Consider the following 14,461-nt stretch of genomic DNA (forward strand, 5'->3'; position numbering starts at 1 on the left):
GGTGCGCACGTTGCACGTGGTCCGTCCGGTGGCCTCGCTCTCACCTCACCTCACCTCACGTGCGAGCCCAAAAAAACAACAAAAAGAAACAATCGTTTCGAGCGAAAACGACACGACAGGACAGAACACAACAACACTCGCCACAGCGCGCGGGGAGGGTGAGCGGTGAGCGAGCGCAGGGATGAGTGGAGTACAGCGAGCGAATATCTGAATGAAATGAGAATTTCTCGGTGCACTTTGGCTTTGGGAATGGGACGACGAAATGCGTGGCAGCTTGGGGGAGCATGCATCTGCTTCTCTCCGACGACGACGCATCAACGGCCCAGATTTGTCCCAGCTTCGCGGTTCGCGTGCGCGATATCCTTGTCGAGTTTGTCCTTCCCTCCTTGCTGGAGGGTAGGAGGATGGCCGGAAATGGATGACCTTCGCCGATTCCAACGTCTTGCGGCGCCGTCTTTGGCTGGGCCGCGTTTAGTTTAGTTCGTGTGCCAATTTTTTTTTAAGTATATAAATACGTATTTAAAGTATTAAATATAGACTAATAATAAAATAAATTACAGATTCCGCCTATAAACTGCGAGACGAATTTATTAAACCTGATTAATCCGTCATTAATAAATATTTACTGAAGCATCACATTGTCAAATCATGGTGTAATTAGGCTCAAAAGATTCGTCTCATAGTTTACATGCAAACTGTGCAATTGTTTTTTTCGTCCATATTTAATGCTCCATAGATGTGTCCGAACATTTGATGTTACAGAATTTTTGAAAGTTTGAAGGGAACAAACACTGCCTTTGTCTGTTTTGATACTTTGATGGGTCTCCCTGGCCTCCTGGGATGTGATGGGCCGCACTAAAGAAGCCCAATAGCCTTAGCCAAACTTTGTGTTACACCATGCGTGCAACGTAGTGTGGGGGTAGCGCAGCCCAAAATAATCTGTTGAGCTGGACATGGCACAGATAGCACTATACTTCCTCCGTCCCATAAAAACTAACCTAGTACTAGAATATGTCACATCCAGTATTAGATTTATTTTTTTCGGAACAAGAGGAGTACATGTTTCTCTGTACAGCAGAACCTTCTAGCCGCCAAGCAAGGGATTACATTTCAAGATTGAAACGAGCACATCCTATTGATACGAATATGCATAGAGTATGTAAGTAATGATAGGGAGAGAAAAAATGGCACGTGTAACCGTACAAGTGCCAACTACGTACAACTTACAACTGTACAACTCTACAACGAGCGAATTTTCATTTGGAGATCAACGTATACTGCCTCAAGTGGTTTTACAGTACTAGCTATACTAGAAATTATTTTAAACTTTTGAGGGGACATCCCCTCATTATTTATATGTCATCCAAATGGTTGTAAAGAAATTTGAAAAAAAAAAACAAGATAGATTAATATGTGATAAATCACTCAGAAACACATGCAAAGTTAAATTTAACTTCTATAAGTTGCAATGGAAAAAGGATTTGCTAGAAAATTTTTATAAGTTTTTTTTTTGCCTCCAAAACTTTTAGATTTGTGACCATCGATTGTCTCGAGGTTTGTGCATAAAGGAAAAAAAAATGTGAGAAATAAATTTTCACACATGTTATGAGTAAGATCTCAATGCTAGCTAACCAAATCATAGTTGACTACAAGTTTTATATAAGCTATATCGTAGTTACGATGTAGTTACAATATAATTATGGTGCAATTATAATACAGTCGCAATGTAGTTGTATTGTAATTACACTTCAATTATACTGTAGTTACATCTAAAAAATTTTTGACTCAAAAAACTTGCGACAGTTTTTTAGATGCTCCCTAAAAAAACAAATTTAATTGCGAATATATGTTAACTAGTCGTAGTTTAATTTATTTTTTCGTTATAACTAGTTAAAGTTGACTTTTAACTTGCAGTTGAGTGTTTTATTACAGTATTAATCTAACTGAATTTTTTTCATAATCATTTATACGACAATGTAATGAAGTAATGAACCCACTCCCATGAAGGTCATCAGGCTAGTACAATATATATGCCGCCACGCCAGTATACATACGGTGTCACCTTCACCTATACTTCATGGCTTCATGCATACCTTCGACCCTGACGCCGGTCACGGTCACGCTCACGCCCACTTGGCCATGACGGACATGCCGCCGGCGCCGAGGAGGACGGCGAGGGACGCGGCGAGCTGGAGGCGGACGTTGCCCTGCAGCTTGGGCCCCATGAAATCGGCGGCGAGGAGCTCCACCAGCGCCATGTAGTGCAGCAGCCCCGCCGACGCCGCGTTGAGCAGGCCGACGACGACCAGCGCCGTCGGGCTGCTGTCGCTGTACACCCTGGTCAGCGCGAGCCCGAGCGCGATCCCGAACGGCGTCGTGGTGGAGAAGAAGAAGACCAGCGCCGACCTCGTCCTCCCGCCGTACCCCGCCTGCAGGATGCAGCCGCCGAGCCCCATCCCCTCGAACATCTGGTGGAAGCACAGCGCCGCCACCAGCGGCCGGATCGTGCACACGTTCTGCGACGCCCCCATGCCCAGCCCGATCACCACCGAGTGCACCACGATGCCCATCTCGAGAACCTGACACGCAAAGTTCGCCATGAGTGTCACTGTATGTGTGTGTGTGTCGTTCATGGCCAGCAAGTGTGCCGTGTGGTCACCTGCACAATGACGCGATTCCTGAGAAGCTGCGCCTTGGTGGTGTTACCGGCCTCGACGTCGCCGCTGCCCTGATCCGCCGCCTCCGTCGTCGACAGCGCAGCGACGTCTGCTTGCCCCAGCGCGTGAGCGTGACAGTGCCCGTGGTCGCCGTGGTGCGCGACGGCGGCGGCGGCGGCGCTGCTGGCCCGTCCCTTGCTGCCCCGCGTGTGGAACGTGAGCATGAGCGAGTCCACCATGAGCGTGAACACGGCGGCGAGCATGGCGACGAACGCCGCGAATGGGAACTCCGACCATGGCTTCCTGGGCAGGCACGGCGAGGTGAGGTCGTTGAACGAGTCCGGGAGCACGTGCATGTAGCCGGTGCCGAGGATGACGCCCGACGCGAACGCCTTCACGACGGCGAAGAGGCCGCCGTCGGGGCGGAGCGCCGGCACGGACCGGGCGAAGAGCGGCAGGCACACACCGGCCACGCTGGCGGCGAGGATCGCCGGGATGGCGATCAGCTTCAGGCGGAGCGCCCTGGCCACGCTGTGGCATTCCCCTCCCACGGCCGCGCCTCCGCACGCCGGCGGCGGAGTTCGGTGGTCGCTGTGCGCATCAGTCGCGGCGAGGATGACGAGGAAAACGAAGGCGATCCGTAGTGGTGTTTGCGAAGAAGACATCATCATCTACACAGCTCCGATGTTGAGTACTAGCTTGCTTAATTACCGCTTATAGTTAACTTGTGTGAAGATGCACATATGCTTACCAGTTTCTTTTATAGAAGTGGATCTCACAACAGTTTAACGACTTAATTACAACAGATTACGTAATGGACGGACTAAAATGGCCATGCATGCATGATTAATTTAGTGAGAAGGGCACAATGGTAAAATCGCCGGGGGGCACGAGCCGGCAACGGGGAAGACACGCGCGCCACCGTCCGCCTCGCGTGCCGTACACCTCCGCGATCCCTGGAGCACGCGCGGGGCACGCGCCCGGCTGGCCGGATCTGTCACCGACAGCGGCGGCCCGCGCAAGGCGGGCCCAGGTGCCAGTGACCGCGACTACGTGGAGCAGAGTTCCGGTGGGCGCCCGACGAGCCGCCGGTTTTTGGACGATGCTGCGGGCGGCGCCGGCGCCGGAGGCCGGGATGCATGCATGCTGGCCGACGGGTTAACAAGAAGAGGGCTACTTGCGATTATCTTTTGCCTTTTTTTTTTTTGTTGCTCATGTCATATTGCTCGGATAAGAGTGGCGACTTATATATTTTGCACCCCCATTGTTGTGCATCGGTGCATGCGTGCCTTTTTTTTTTTCAAGTCACTCTAAGAGCAAGTTTAATAATATAGTAGCTTTAAAAATTAATATATCATCTATAACTAACTTAATAACCTACTAATACAATAGTTAATAATAGATATATACTACCCCTTCCGTTTTACAATGTAAGACTTTACAGTATTACCCATATTTATATAGAAGTTAATGAATCTAGGCATTTACAATGTAAAACTTTTCAGTATTGCCTACATTCATATGTCTAGATTCATTGACTTCTATATGAATGTGGGCAATGCTAGAAAGTCTTACATTGTGAAATGGAGGGAGTACATCATTAATATTTTCCTCACATTTCTCTCTCACATATGTTTTGCAGTTTTGGAGTTCGTGTTGTAGTTAGCTATAAATCTATAGCCCGCTTTTTCTTTCTCTTCGCTTCTCTCTTCTCCACGTAAGTATAAATATATGATGCGACAACATGTATAGCTTGCTTATATCATTTTAATGTACTCGTTCTATTTATATACTCATATGTGGTACAAGTCAAGTGTTCGTAATCTGTCCGTACGTATTACTCAAGCTGTATTCCTCAAATAAATTAGATGATGATTGCTAGCACACGGTATATTAGTTGTGTGTTTTGGTCCTTGAAAAAACACAGGAGCCTATCTTTTGTATGATTCAGGCGGAGAATATAAGTTCTGTCATTCTGTGGGAGATTCTACACACAACTTTCTAATTAGGCCTGGTTTAGTTACCAATTTTTTTTAAAAAAACATCACATCAAATCTTTGGATATATGCATGGAGCAACAAATATAGATTAAAAACTAATTACACAGTTAGGGGGGAATCGCGAGACGAATCTTTTGAGCCTAATTAGTCTATGATTAGCCATAAGTGCTACAGTAATCCACATCCGTCTCGCGGTTTTCAGGCGAGTTATAAAATTAGTTTTTTCATTCGTGTTCGAAAACCTCTTTCGATATCCGATCAAACATCCGGTGTGATACGCAAAATTTTTCTTTTCACGAACTAAACAGACCCTTACTTCCGGTTACAGGAGGTGAAGCACGAATATGGCGTGCTTGGGTTAATAGAGTTGGTGGACCCCTCTCTCTCTCGTGAGAGGAAGAGTTGGAACTTGGAAGACAAAAAATGCCATCAAAAAATCAAGGAGAATTAAGGATGGGACGGGCCAACAAGCAGCCCATCTAATTCAAATATGGAAAAAGTCCACTTTAACTTTCTAAGATTGATAAGATCTAATTCATATCCCTTAATCGTAAACCGGGTAAAATGACTTCCTCAATTGTTAACACCGGTGAAAAACACTCCCAATATAGGTCCATGTGGCAGCCTAGTCACTAAAAAACTAAAAAAAATAGATGTAGGACCAACGTGTTAGCGCTATTTCTTTTAACCTTTTCCCAACCACGATGTCGCCCTGCTACCCATATTTTTTCCTTCCTGCCTCCCATGCTTTCTCCTTGTCACCCACCGGCTGCGGCCGCGGGGACCACTCACTCCCTCCCCAATGGATTCGTCAATCGAGCTCACGGAAGGCATCCTCCTCTCTGCATTGCCTTGCCTCTTTGCCTCGTCTCCGACAACATCAACCCCGTCACACTCCGCTAGGCCTTAAGCCGTTGCCTCTAGCTCAATTCAAACATCTAGCTCACCAGCCTTGTCGTACATCGTAGGAGAGGTGGGAAGAGGAGGAAGAAAGAGATGTGAGGGGCTAAGGAGGAGTAAGTCATCAGGCTACAAGCTGGTGGCGGCAGAGGAAACATGGGTGGAGGGTGGTTGATCAACCTCTGTCCCTATCGCCAACGCCTCCTAGTATGGTCCGTAGTTGATCGGGTGTCACCTGGCATGCCTGAGCTCTGGATGCGCCGTTAGCCGAGAACTTCATCGCTGTTGTCACTTTCCTTGACTCCATCGTTGCCTGGAGCACATCACTTGCATCCTTGCTGGAATAGTTTGAGATGGAGAGGACAACGACAAAGGTGGTGTATATTGCGAACCTAATTGCCGGGCGAGCTTGAGCTCTCCAATTGCATCGAGACGAGCAAAAAGTTCTCACTCCTTTTTGACCAATGTCCTTAGCCATTTGTCCAAAGATCACCCCTACCATCGTGTCGACTTTGGACAACGAGCTAAAAGCCAATAACTGCAGAGGAAAGCGGAGATGAGGGACTCCCGGATGGCAGACATGGAGGAGGCGGCGGCAAGGTTGGACAACGATCCCATCGTGTACCAGCTCCCCGTGTTCTGCAGAGGCTTCTATCAAGATTTACTAGCCGCAGTGACTGCCTTAGGGAGCTCAAGCTCAAGCTGACGACAGGGGGGGGAGGGCGAAAAGACGAAGAGAGGGGTAGTAAGGATAACATGTAGGCTTCACCTTTACAACTTGTTAACTGACTTCAACAGTTTGACCATGGTCAATGTGACGCATCAGCTAATACCTCCCTCGATACTGTTTTAGGAGTTATTTTATACTGATTTTAGTGGTTGGTGGGGGTCGTGGTAGGCAATTTTGCTGTTTCAGGGATACATAGTGGACTTTTTACTACCTGCTAAGGGCCCAAAATCGAAAGCCCATCTAACTCTCCTCTTCACATCTCTCGGCCGTGTGGGAGGCAACCCTTGGCCGGCACCCACGCCGTCGCGTCCGCCGTCCGTCGTCCGCAACCGCCGCCGGTGGACGACGAGCTCCCCCTCGCTCGTACTAGGGGTTCTGGCCTCGCCGTCTTCCGCTTCTCCTCTCCCCCTGCGGCCGCTGGTTAACCGAGCATCCGTCAAGCCGCAGCGGCCCGTCCCGTGCCCGCGCCGTGGCTCCTGCACAGGTACGCCCCCTCCTGTCTCCTCTGATCCGGCTAGTTCGGCTACCAATATGGTTTGAAGGGGAGAATCAATTTACTAATTGCTTTGTTTTGTTGTAACAAACAGAGAAACGTATAGCAAAATGTGATTCGCTTTCATCGGTGTTTGATTTATTTCTCGTGATATAGAGGTCCGCATTTCTATTATTTCTAGTGCAGCTCATTGGTAGCCAATCTAGATTTCGCAATTTTTTGTCAGGAACTCAGGATATGTGCAACCGTGCAAGTGAAGTAGTATAACCGAGATAACCAAACGGGTTTGAAGCATGGGACATCGATTTGGGGGTAGGGGTATAACTTACGATTTGATCATGGTTGAAATGAAATTTGACTTTTGCAGCGCTCTTTGTTCTAGAAACACCAACCATAAGCTGATGATTAGGCTATCCTGATCTGTTGCTCTCGGTTTCTGCTTACAAGGTTTTCAGCATTTGAGCAATTGACCTTCTTATCTGAGTATGACAAATATGAGATGGGGTGGTCTGTTTGGATACTTCGCATCGACCTTAACCATTAAAATGTGACTGAATTTTTCTCCTTTTTTCAGTTGCCTGAAAGTAGCAATCTTTTGTAAATGGCAAGGATATAATTCTGACATTTTTTTTCAGACTTTGATGGATTAGTCTTTCTGCTCCAGTATTTCCACTCCTGGATACTTGGACCTATGATGCACACATAGACTGGCCTTGATTCTAAATGATGGAAAGAAGATTGGTAGAGCGTGTATCTTTGATAGACAGAGCTCTTCCTTTGATTCAGCTCAAGGCCATGTCCTCATATTCTGCTGGTCATGGCCGCAGGCCCAAGAAGAAGCTTTATCACCGTGAACCTGGCCTTGACAAGGCCATGGACCTCCAGAAGAAGCCTGCCCTCCTTCTTCGCCTTCGTGAGATCATCTTGTCCCAAAAGACAAGTTCCATCCTTGTACGTGATCTTGAAAAGGAGGTTGGCTTTGTCCAAAAATGGAACTTCCTTTCACTCATCGAACGGCACCCAAACATCTTCCATGTCTCTGGTGGTAGTGCCTCCCGTGAGCCCATTTCAGTTACACTCACTGAGAAGGCAAGAAAGATATCCAGTGAGGAGATCCAAGCACGAGAGCTAATGGAGCCTATCTTGGTGAAAAATCTAAGGAAACTGCTAATGATGTCTTTGGACTGCCAGATTCCTCTAGAGAAGATTGAGCTCATCCAATCTGAATTGGGTTTACCTAACAACTTCAAGAATAATTTGATTCCTAAGTACCCTGAATTATTTTCAGTTAGGGATGTGAAGGGATTGGACCATTTGTGTTTGGAGAGTTGGGATTCTTCATTGGCAGTCACAGCACGTGAAGAAAAGTTGAATTTTGAGGGCTTCCAAATGGACTATAGAGGGATCCCTAAAGATGGAAATATTGTTGGCCCCTTTGCTTTCAGGTTGAAGTATCCAGCAGGATTTAGGCCAAACAGGAATTATCTTGAGGAGGTTGTCAGATGGCAGAAGTTGGCATTTCCTTCACCATATCTGAATGCTAGACGTGTGGAGCCTGCAACCCCACAGGCTCGGAAGCGGGCTGTTGCTGTTCTGCATGAGATCTTGAGCCTGACAATGAACAGACGGTTGACATCTGATAAGCTAGAAATCTTCCATAATGAGTACAGGCTGCCATGCAAACTTCTTCTGTGTTTAATAAAAAATCATGGGATATTCTACATCACTAATAAGGGAGCAAGAAGCACTGTATTTCTCAAGGAGGCCTATGATGACAGCAACCTTGTTGAGAAGTGCCCTCTATTGAAATTTCATGATCGATTTGCATCTCTAATCGGCCGAACATGCTCCGATTCAAATGATTTATTGAAAGCATAATCAGAGTAATTTAAATGCGAGAAAGACAAATGGCAATGTTGCTGACTTATGCACATTTTGGTCGATACTCAGGTTAGCTCGATCATGAGTCATTTGCATGAAATGGATGATGCAAGTTCAATTATTCAGGCAGATTGTGTCCTTTGAGGTTTGATTGTTATTCTGTATGGCACATTAATGGAAACTTCACATTATTGCTTGGCTGGATATGTAAATTGATAGTTTCTGATACAATTCTGGACCAAAAACTTAATATCAATTATCGAAGTGCTGAATTATTCGTTGAATGATGTCATCAGTGGTTAATGTTAATTGTTATTGTCCCATTCCGGTCTTCTCTTGAGTATATAGTTGATGATTTTCTTGATGCACTATGAAGATCGGTATGGGCTAATAATTTTTTCTTAGGAAGAATCTGATTATTTTCCAGTAGTTCTAAGCTATTAGCTTGTAGTATGCATCTTAATTCATAATATCGATAGCCAATAGAATACATTGTGCAACAGGTACATCTTGGTATTAACAGAGCACGCCTGAATTGTGCTGTTCTTCCCACATGTTCTGTAATTTGGTTTGATTTTTCTATATTATGGATGTGATATGAGGTAAATAAACCATTGATTGTCCAGGAATACATAATAGTGTTTTTCTATAGCTGATTCTTTCATTGGATATATCCTCCTAAAAACAGTTCATTGATATAGAGCAGTGAAAACTTTAGCAGGCAATCCTTTGATAGATGGTGTCTGAAATAACCTGGATAATCGATCTATAATCTTAAGAGCCACTACTAACCTTGTGACCCTGCATTTCTTGTTGAAGATGTTTCTCTTTCAGATTATGGAACAGGAATTTAATGTGAATTTTTGGATCAAATCCCTGAATTCTCTTACTTGGAACAATACAACAAGTTCTGGTTGCTTCTGAATTTGGTTCAAGACATCATATGCTGAATTGGGGTTTCTTTAACAAGGTATTTATAACATCTGTAGGTCGGTATTTGCATACATACAGGTGCCAGACTACCAGGTACTGATATTTGTATGTACGCTGTAGCTCTAGATACTCCTGGTCTTTAAGTAAGTCAGGTATGTTAGAAATGATATATATTTTGTTTCATCACCAAAACTTGCGACATCACCAGAGGTACTGATATAAATACTGCTATTGATAATGGGTAGCGTTCTTCTTAACTTGGGTTATCTTCATAGCATTTCCTTGATCGTTCTTTATTCAGATTGTTGATATCCCCACCCTTTTCCGCACCCAGACTTGGTGAAAGTTGTTCAACAATGCGTTCACATTGTAAACAATTCCGGGTTCATAATTGTTAATAGAAAAAAAAACTTGTATATCGGCTCAAAGCAATACACATTTTTTTTCATATTAATTTTGCCTTGATCTTAATATCTCTGGCACATCAGAAGCACAGTGACTGATGTACTAACTCTTTCTAGTGACATTACATTATTTGAGAAGACTGTGCTTAGCATATCATCTCTGATTTAATCCTCTGGTTAATGGATAGGAAGATTCTAGATCAGATACTGAGGATTCTGAAAGTGTAAACGATGGTGGGAATGATAGTGGCAGTGGCGATGAATCTGATATTTCACATGGGATTTGTTTTCTGGGCATGGACATAGAAATTTTAGAAGGGAACTGGAAATGGTCATGGAATGATGGAAATGTGAATGAATGTAGTGAAAATGGTGAATTTTTTTTCTCGAGAAGGGTGGCTTCTATGGTTGATGGAAGGCGAGTACTGTACTATGATCTAAGCATTGATGGGAAGTTGTATTTCTTCGTTGCTAGTGGACATATATTGTGTCTGGTGCTGATTCTGCTCAAATACTTGAGGTAATCCTGGCTCCTTGTTTTGCGATTTTAAATTGCAGCATACCATCTTTCTTCTAGGGAAGACTGTTTATACATTTTTTTACTGAGCATGCAAGATGACCATATGATAATCATGATTCCATATTTTTCATCCATTCCTGTTGACATTGTCATATTGTGTGAAATTTGCCATCTTACCATAGTTCTTTGGCTTGATAATGTAATCTTGAAAATATGTAGATGCTCGTATTGAAGTCACAGTCATCAATCACGAGAACAAAACCTGAACAATCACGCTACAACACTGAAAACCTGCATTACAGTACAACATGGAGAAGTCACAGTCACTGTACATGTTTGTCTGCAGCTGATGATCGAGTCTGACCAAGCTGTGACGACTGTTCAGTTCAGAGTGCTTAATATTCAGAGTTCAGAGTTCAGTATTGGCTCTAGTTATGAGTGGGAATGAATCCACGGTCTAGATTCGTTGATACCGGTTTGTTTTGAGCTGTTATGAAGATCGGAGGGTTGTGCTTCGCCGCGACGCGCTACAGAGAGGGAGATTGTCATCCTATGGACGTCATCGCTGTTGTCGTTTAGCTGAGGGCGCACTCCATATAAGCCCATGCGATCTGGCTGTAACTTTTATCGAACTTGAATCCTAATATAATTTCCCCTCCTGTTCTTGCGGCGCACACATATATTTCCTTCGATTCTAGTTGATTTCAGCATTACAATTTCATTTCTTGCTGTGTTAGGATTCCCATTAGTTAGCTATTTGCTATATCTGAATTTTTCCCCAAATTTGTCTGAACCAAAATCGTTTGGTTCCTGACAAAAAGGTATCAGAGCTTCAGATCTGATGGGAGCACTCCGGATCTGATAGTCCAGGCTAGTGCTGTGTTACCCAGATACGGGGATACGGATACGCGATACGTCGATATGGGGATATGACATTTTCAAGAAAACATGAATACGGGGATACGCCCATATAAATTTTTATATATGTAACGAAAATATAAAATAAATATTTTCTAAACTATAAATTTCAGGATACGCTCATATACAATGGATCTACGCATGTCCATGAAAAAAAAAAAGAAATGTGATGAAGCTTGACTGTTTTACCAGCCCTACTTTACTACTCCCAAACACTGCATAAAAAACGAATGTGCATGTACTATATGGAAACAAATTAAAGAAGCAACAAACCAACAAGCAAATGCCCAGCAGTCTATGAGTTGTCTTCAAACTATGGTGCTGCACCTAACCACTGAGACGGAGGCCCCACTGTGTCCAGCAGCAGCGGCCGAGCGGTGGCGGCACCACGCTTGGCGGTGGAGGTGCTACATCCAGCGGCGGCCAACCGACTAGTGGAGGGGGAAGCGTCACATCCGGCTGCGACGGGACACCGGCAGTGGCGCCACACCCAACGGCGGAGGTGGAGCTGCGGCGTCCGGCAGCAGCGGCGCAGGAGCCTGCGCAGCTTGTAGGGGGCATCAAATGGTGAACAAGATCGAGCCGGCTCACAGCCTCACACGGTGGTCGCCATGGATCTGTACTGCTTAGAGATTTCAAGCGAATGAGGTTTCGCCCGGGAGGCGTATCCACGAAGTATCCAGATTAATTTTGTTTTTTTGTAAATCGTGAAAATCATGGATATGTACTGGATACGTATCGGAGCGTATCCGATACGTATCCGTATTCGATACCGTATCTGATACGGATACGTGAGTGTTTTGACGTATCCAGGTAACGTAGGGCTAGTGAGGGTTGGGAAACTCGTTTTCCTGGTAAAATTCCTAAGCGAGGCCAAGGAATCAGACCGGGGGAGCAAGAACTTTAGCAGAGCAGTGAGGGTTTGGGGACTAACTAGTCGTTCCCCTGTGAAATTCCCAGATCTGTGTTTGCAACCATGCCAAGGGGACCTCGAGTGGAAGAGCCAGTTCTGGAGGAGGTTCAACCATGGGAGACAGCGGTGGAAGAACTCAGGCTGCACATGGTGGACTTGCAAAGGAAGGTGGAAGAAGACCATAAGCTGGTCCAGGAGCAGCTTCAAAACCAAGCAGTCTAGGCTCAGGTACACAAGGATGAGGTTATGCAAAATTTGTTGTCAATTTAAGAGATGTTAGGGGGAACAACTAGTTGCATGGGGCAGAAAATCAAGGGAACACCGAAAACACCTGGTTTTGCACAGTCTGTTGTAGGTGGGGGAAAAGTAGTGGACACTAATACAGCTAGTACCAGCAGACAACCCCTTTTTGATTCTAGAAATATTAGCTGCCCAATTCAGACCCATACCATAGAAACAGTAGACCTACCACCAACTGTTTTCACTCCCAAACATGTCTCACCCCCACCACCTGAATGGAATACCTCTGTTTACTTTAACACACCTACAGTTCCACCACCATTTCCACCAGCTCCACCTCCACCACCTAACCAAAACAACTTGCCCAACATCCCAAATTACAATCCCTGTAATGTGAACCACCAGTATATACTACCTTTTTTATTACCCTCCCTACCCTCCCTATAACACACCTTGGAACATCCCTCCTTACCAACACCCACCACCACCCCATACACCACCTAACCAACTTTTTCCTCACCAGAATTGGGACAGACGATTTGTTAATTACCATGAACCCCCTAGCCGGGAATGAAATCAATATGCCGAGAATGCACATAGAAGATCCAAGCATGTTGATTTTCCTATTTTCGATGGTGAAAGTCTTGAATCATGGATAAGGAAAGCTGAAAAGTATTTCGCTCTAAACCAAGCACCAGAGGAAGAGAAAGTTTTAGTGGCTGAAATTTACATTACAGGTCGTGCTAATCAATGGATTTCCAGCTCTGATGTTCCTACTGAGAGGTTGACCTGGCCAGATTTCAAGACTATGATTTGTCAAAGATTTGCAGCCAAATCCAACATTGAAATCACTGATACCTTCAGGAACTTGAAACAATACAGCTCTGTTGATGTCTATATAGACAAGTTTGAGGAAGTCATGGCTCTGGTGAAAAGAAATAGATCCAATCTAATTGAGCAGTACCTTTTGGATTATTTCATTTCTGGCCTCAAGGATCATATCAAATGGCCATTGAAATCCTTACACATTCATTCCTTGGTTGATGCTTATGAACATGCAAGGAATTATGATGTTCCTCCTCGCAGTACTACCACAGTGGCATTGTCACAGAACAAAGACACTCTCAGGATACCGGCAAAACCTGTCTTGAAGGACGATAAACCTCATCCTACCACTGCACCTAAGCCATTTGGCAGATGCTTCAAATGTCAAGAACCCTGGGTTCCTGGACATGGTTGAGTATGCAAAGCACCTAAACAGATCTATCTGGTTACATTGGAAGATGATGGGGAAGAATCACCTGATAATGCTGACACCAAGTTTACCGCACCACCAGGCAGTCCTGAACATGTGGCCACTACACATCAGGACTTGTCCCTGCATGCTCTGGAGGGTACAAATACTGCTGCTACCACTTTTACTGTTCATGTGTGCATTGGCACAATTTTTGCCACAACATTGATTGATAGTGGTAGTACTACTACCTTTATTTCCCCTAAACTTGTTAGCAAAGCTGGCTTGGAGATAGTTAACAATAGTCCTATTCATGTTAAGGTGGCCAATGGGGGCACTATTTATACTGGAGCTAAATGTGTCAATGTTTCTTATACTATTCAGCAGTATGAATTCACCAATTCATTCAGGCTACTTCCCATTACTGGTTATGATATAATTTTGGGGTGTGATTGGATTCTTCTCCACAGCCCTTTGACTCTCAATCTCAAAACAAGAGAATTGACAATTCTTAAAGATGGCTTGTTGGAAATCACATTGCCAGATATCAGTATCCCTTCATCCAACTATGTGGTACCAGCCCATGCTATGGAAAAATTGCTCAACCAAGAAGTGGTGGGAGCTATTCTCTATTGTCA

General features: G+C 44.8%; 2 protein-coding genes across 6 annotated transcripts; one reads left to right on the top strand and one right to left on the bottom strand.

Moving 5' to 3' along the window:
- Positions 1-1,843: 1,843 nt before the first annotated feature.
- On the bottom strand, positions 1,844-3,400 carry LOC127768066 (fe(2+) transport protein 2). Its single transcript, XM_052293582.1, has 2 exons — positions 2,660-3,400; positions 1,844-2,579 (listed from the first exon to the last, which is right to left on the bottom strand). Exons 1-2 carry the CDS (start codon positions 3,326-3,328, stop codon positions 2,124-2,126), a joined length of 1,125 nt encoding a protein of 374 aa, XP_052149542.1. The 5' UTR covers positions 3,329-3,400; the 3' UTR covers positions 1,844-2,123.
- A 3,140-nt stretch (positions 3,401-6,540) lies between these two features.
- Positions 6,541-11,194, top strand: LOC127768310 (protein WHAT'S THIS FACTOR 1 homolog, chloroplastic-like). 5 transcript variants are annotated; one of them, XM_052293862.1, is made up of 4 exons: positions 6,541-6,771; positions 7,416-9,631; positions 10,187-10,518; positions 10,738-11,194. In XM_052293862.1, exon 2 carries the CDS (start codon positions 7,504-7,506, stop codon positions 8,656-8,658), a length of 1,155 nt encoding a protein of 384 aa, XP_052149822.1. In that variant the 5' UTR covers positions 6,541-6,771; positions 7,416-7,503; the 3' UTR covers positions 8,659-9,631; positions 10,187-10,518; positions 10,738-11,194. The 5 variants fall into 5 exon arrangements, with proteins under 5 accessions (XP_052149822.1, XP_052149823.1, XP_052149821.1 ...); XM_052293863.1 differs by having other exon boundaries at positions 10,191-10,518; XM_052293861.1 differs by having other exon boundaries at positions 7,416-10,518.
- Positions 11,195-14,461: the final 3,267 nt, after the last annotated feature.

The sequence above is a fragment of the Oryza glaberrima genome, chromosome 3, assembly GCF_000147395.1.
Source record: "Oryza glaberrima chromosome 3, OglaRS2, whole genome shotgun sequence".
NCBI lineage: Eukaryota > Viridiplantae > Streptophyta > Magnoliopsida > Poales > Poaceae > Oryza > Oryza glaberrima.

Coding starts and splice junctions, on each gene's coding strand:
- LOC127768066 (XM_052293582.1), bottom strand. CDS start 3,328: ATGATGATGTCTTCTTCGCAAACACCACTACGGATCGCCTTCGTTTTC. Junction 2,580..2,659: donor GGAATCGCGTCATTGTGCAG/GTGACCACACGG, acceptor TTTGCGTGTCAG/GTTCTCGAGATGGGCATCGT.
- LOC127768310 (XM_052293861.1), top strand. CDS start 7,504: ATGATGGAAAGAAGATTGGTAGAGCGTGTATCTTTGATAGACAGAGCT.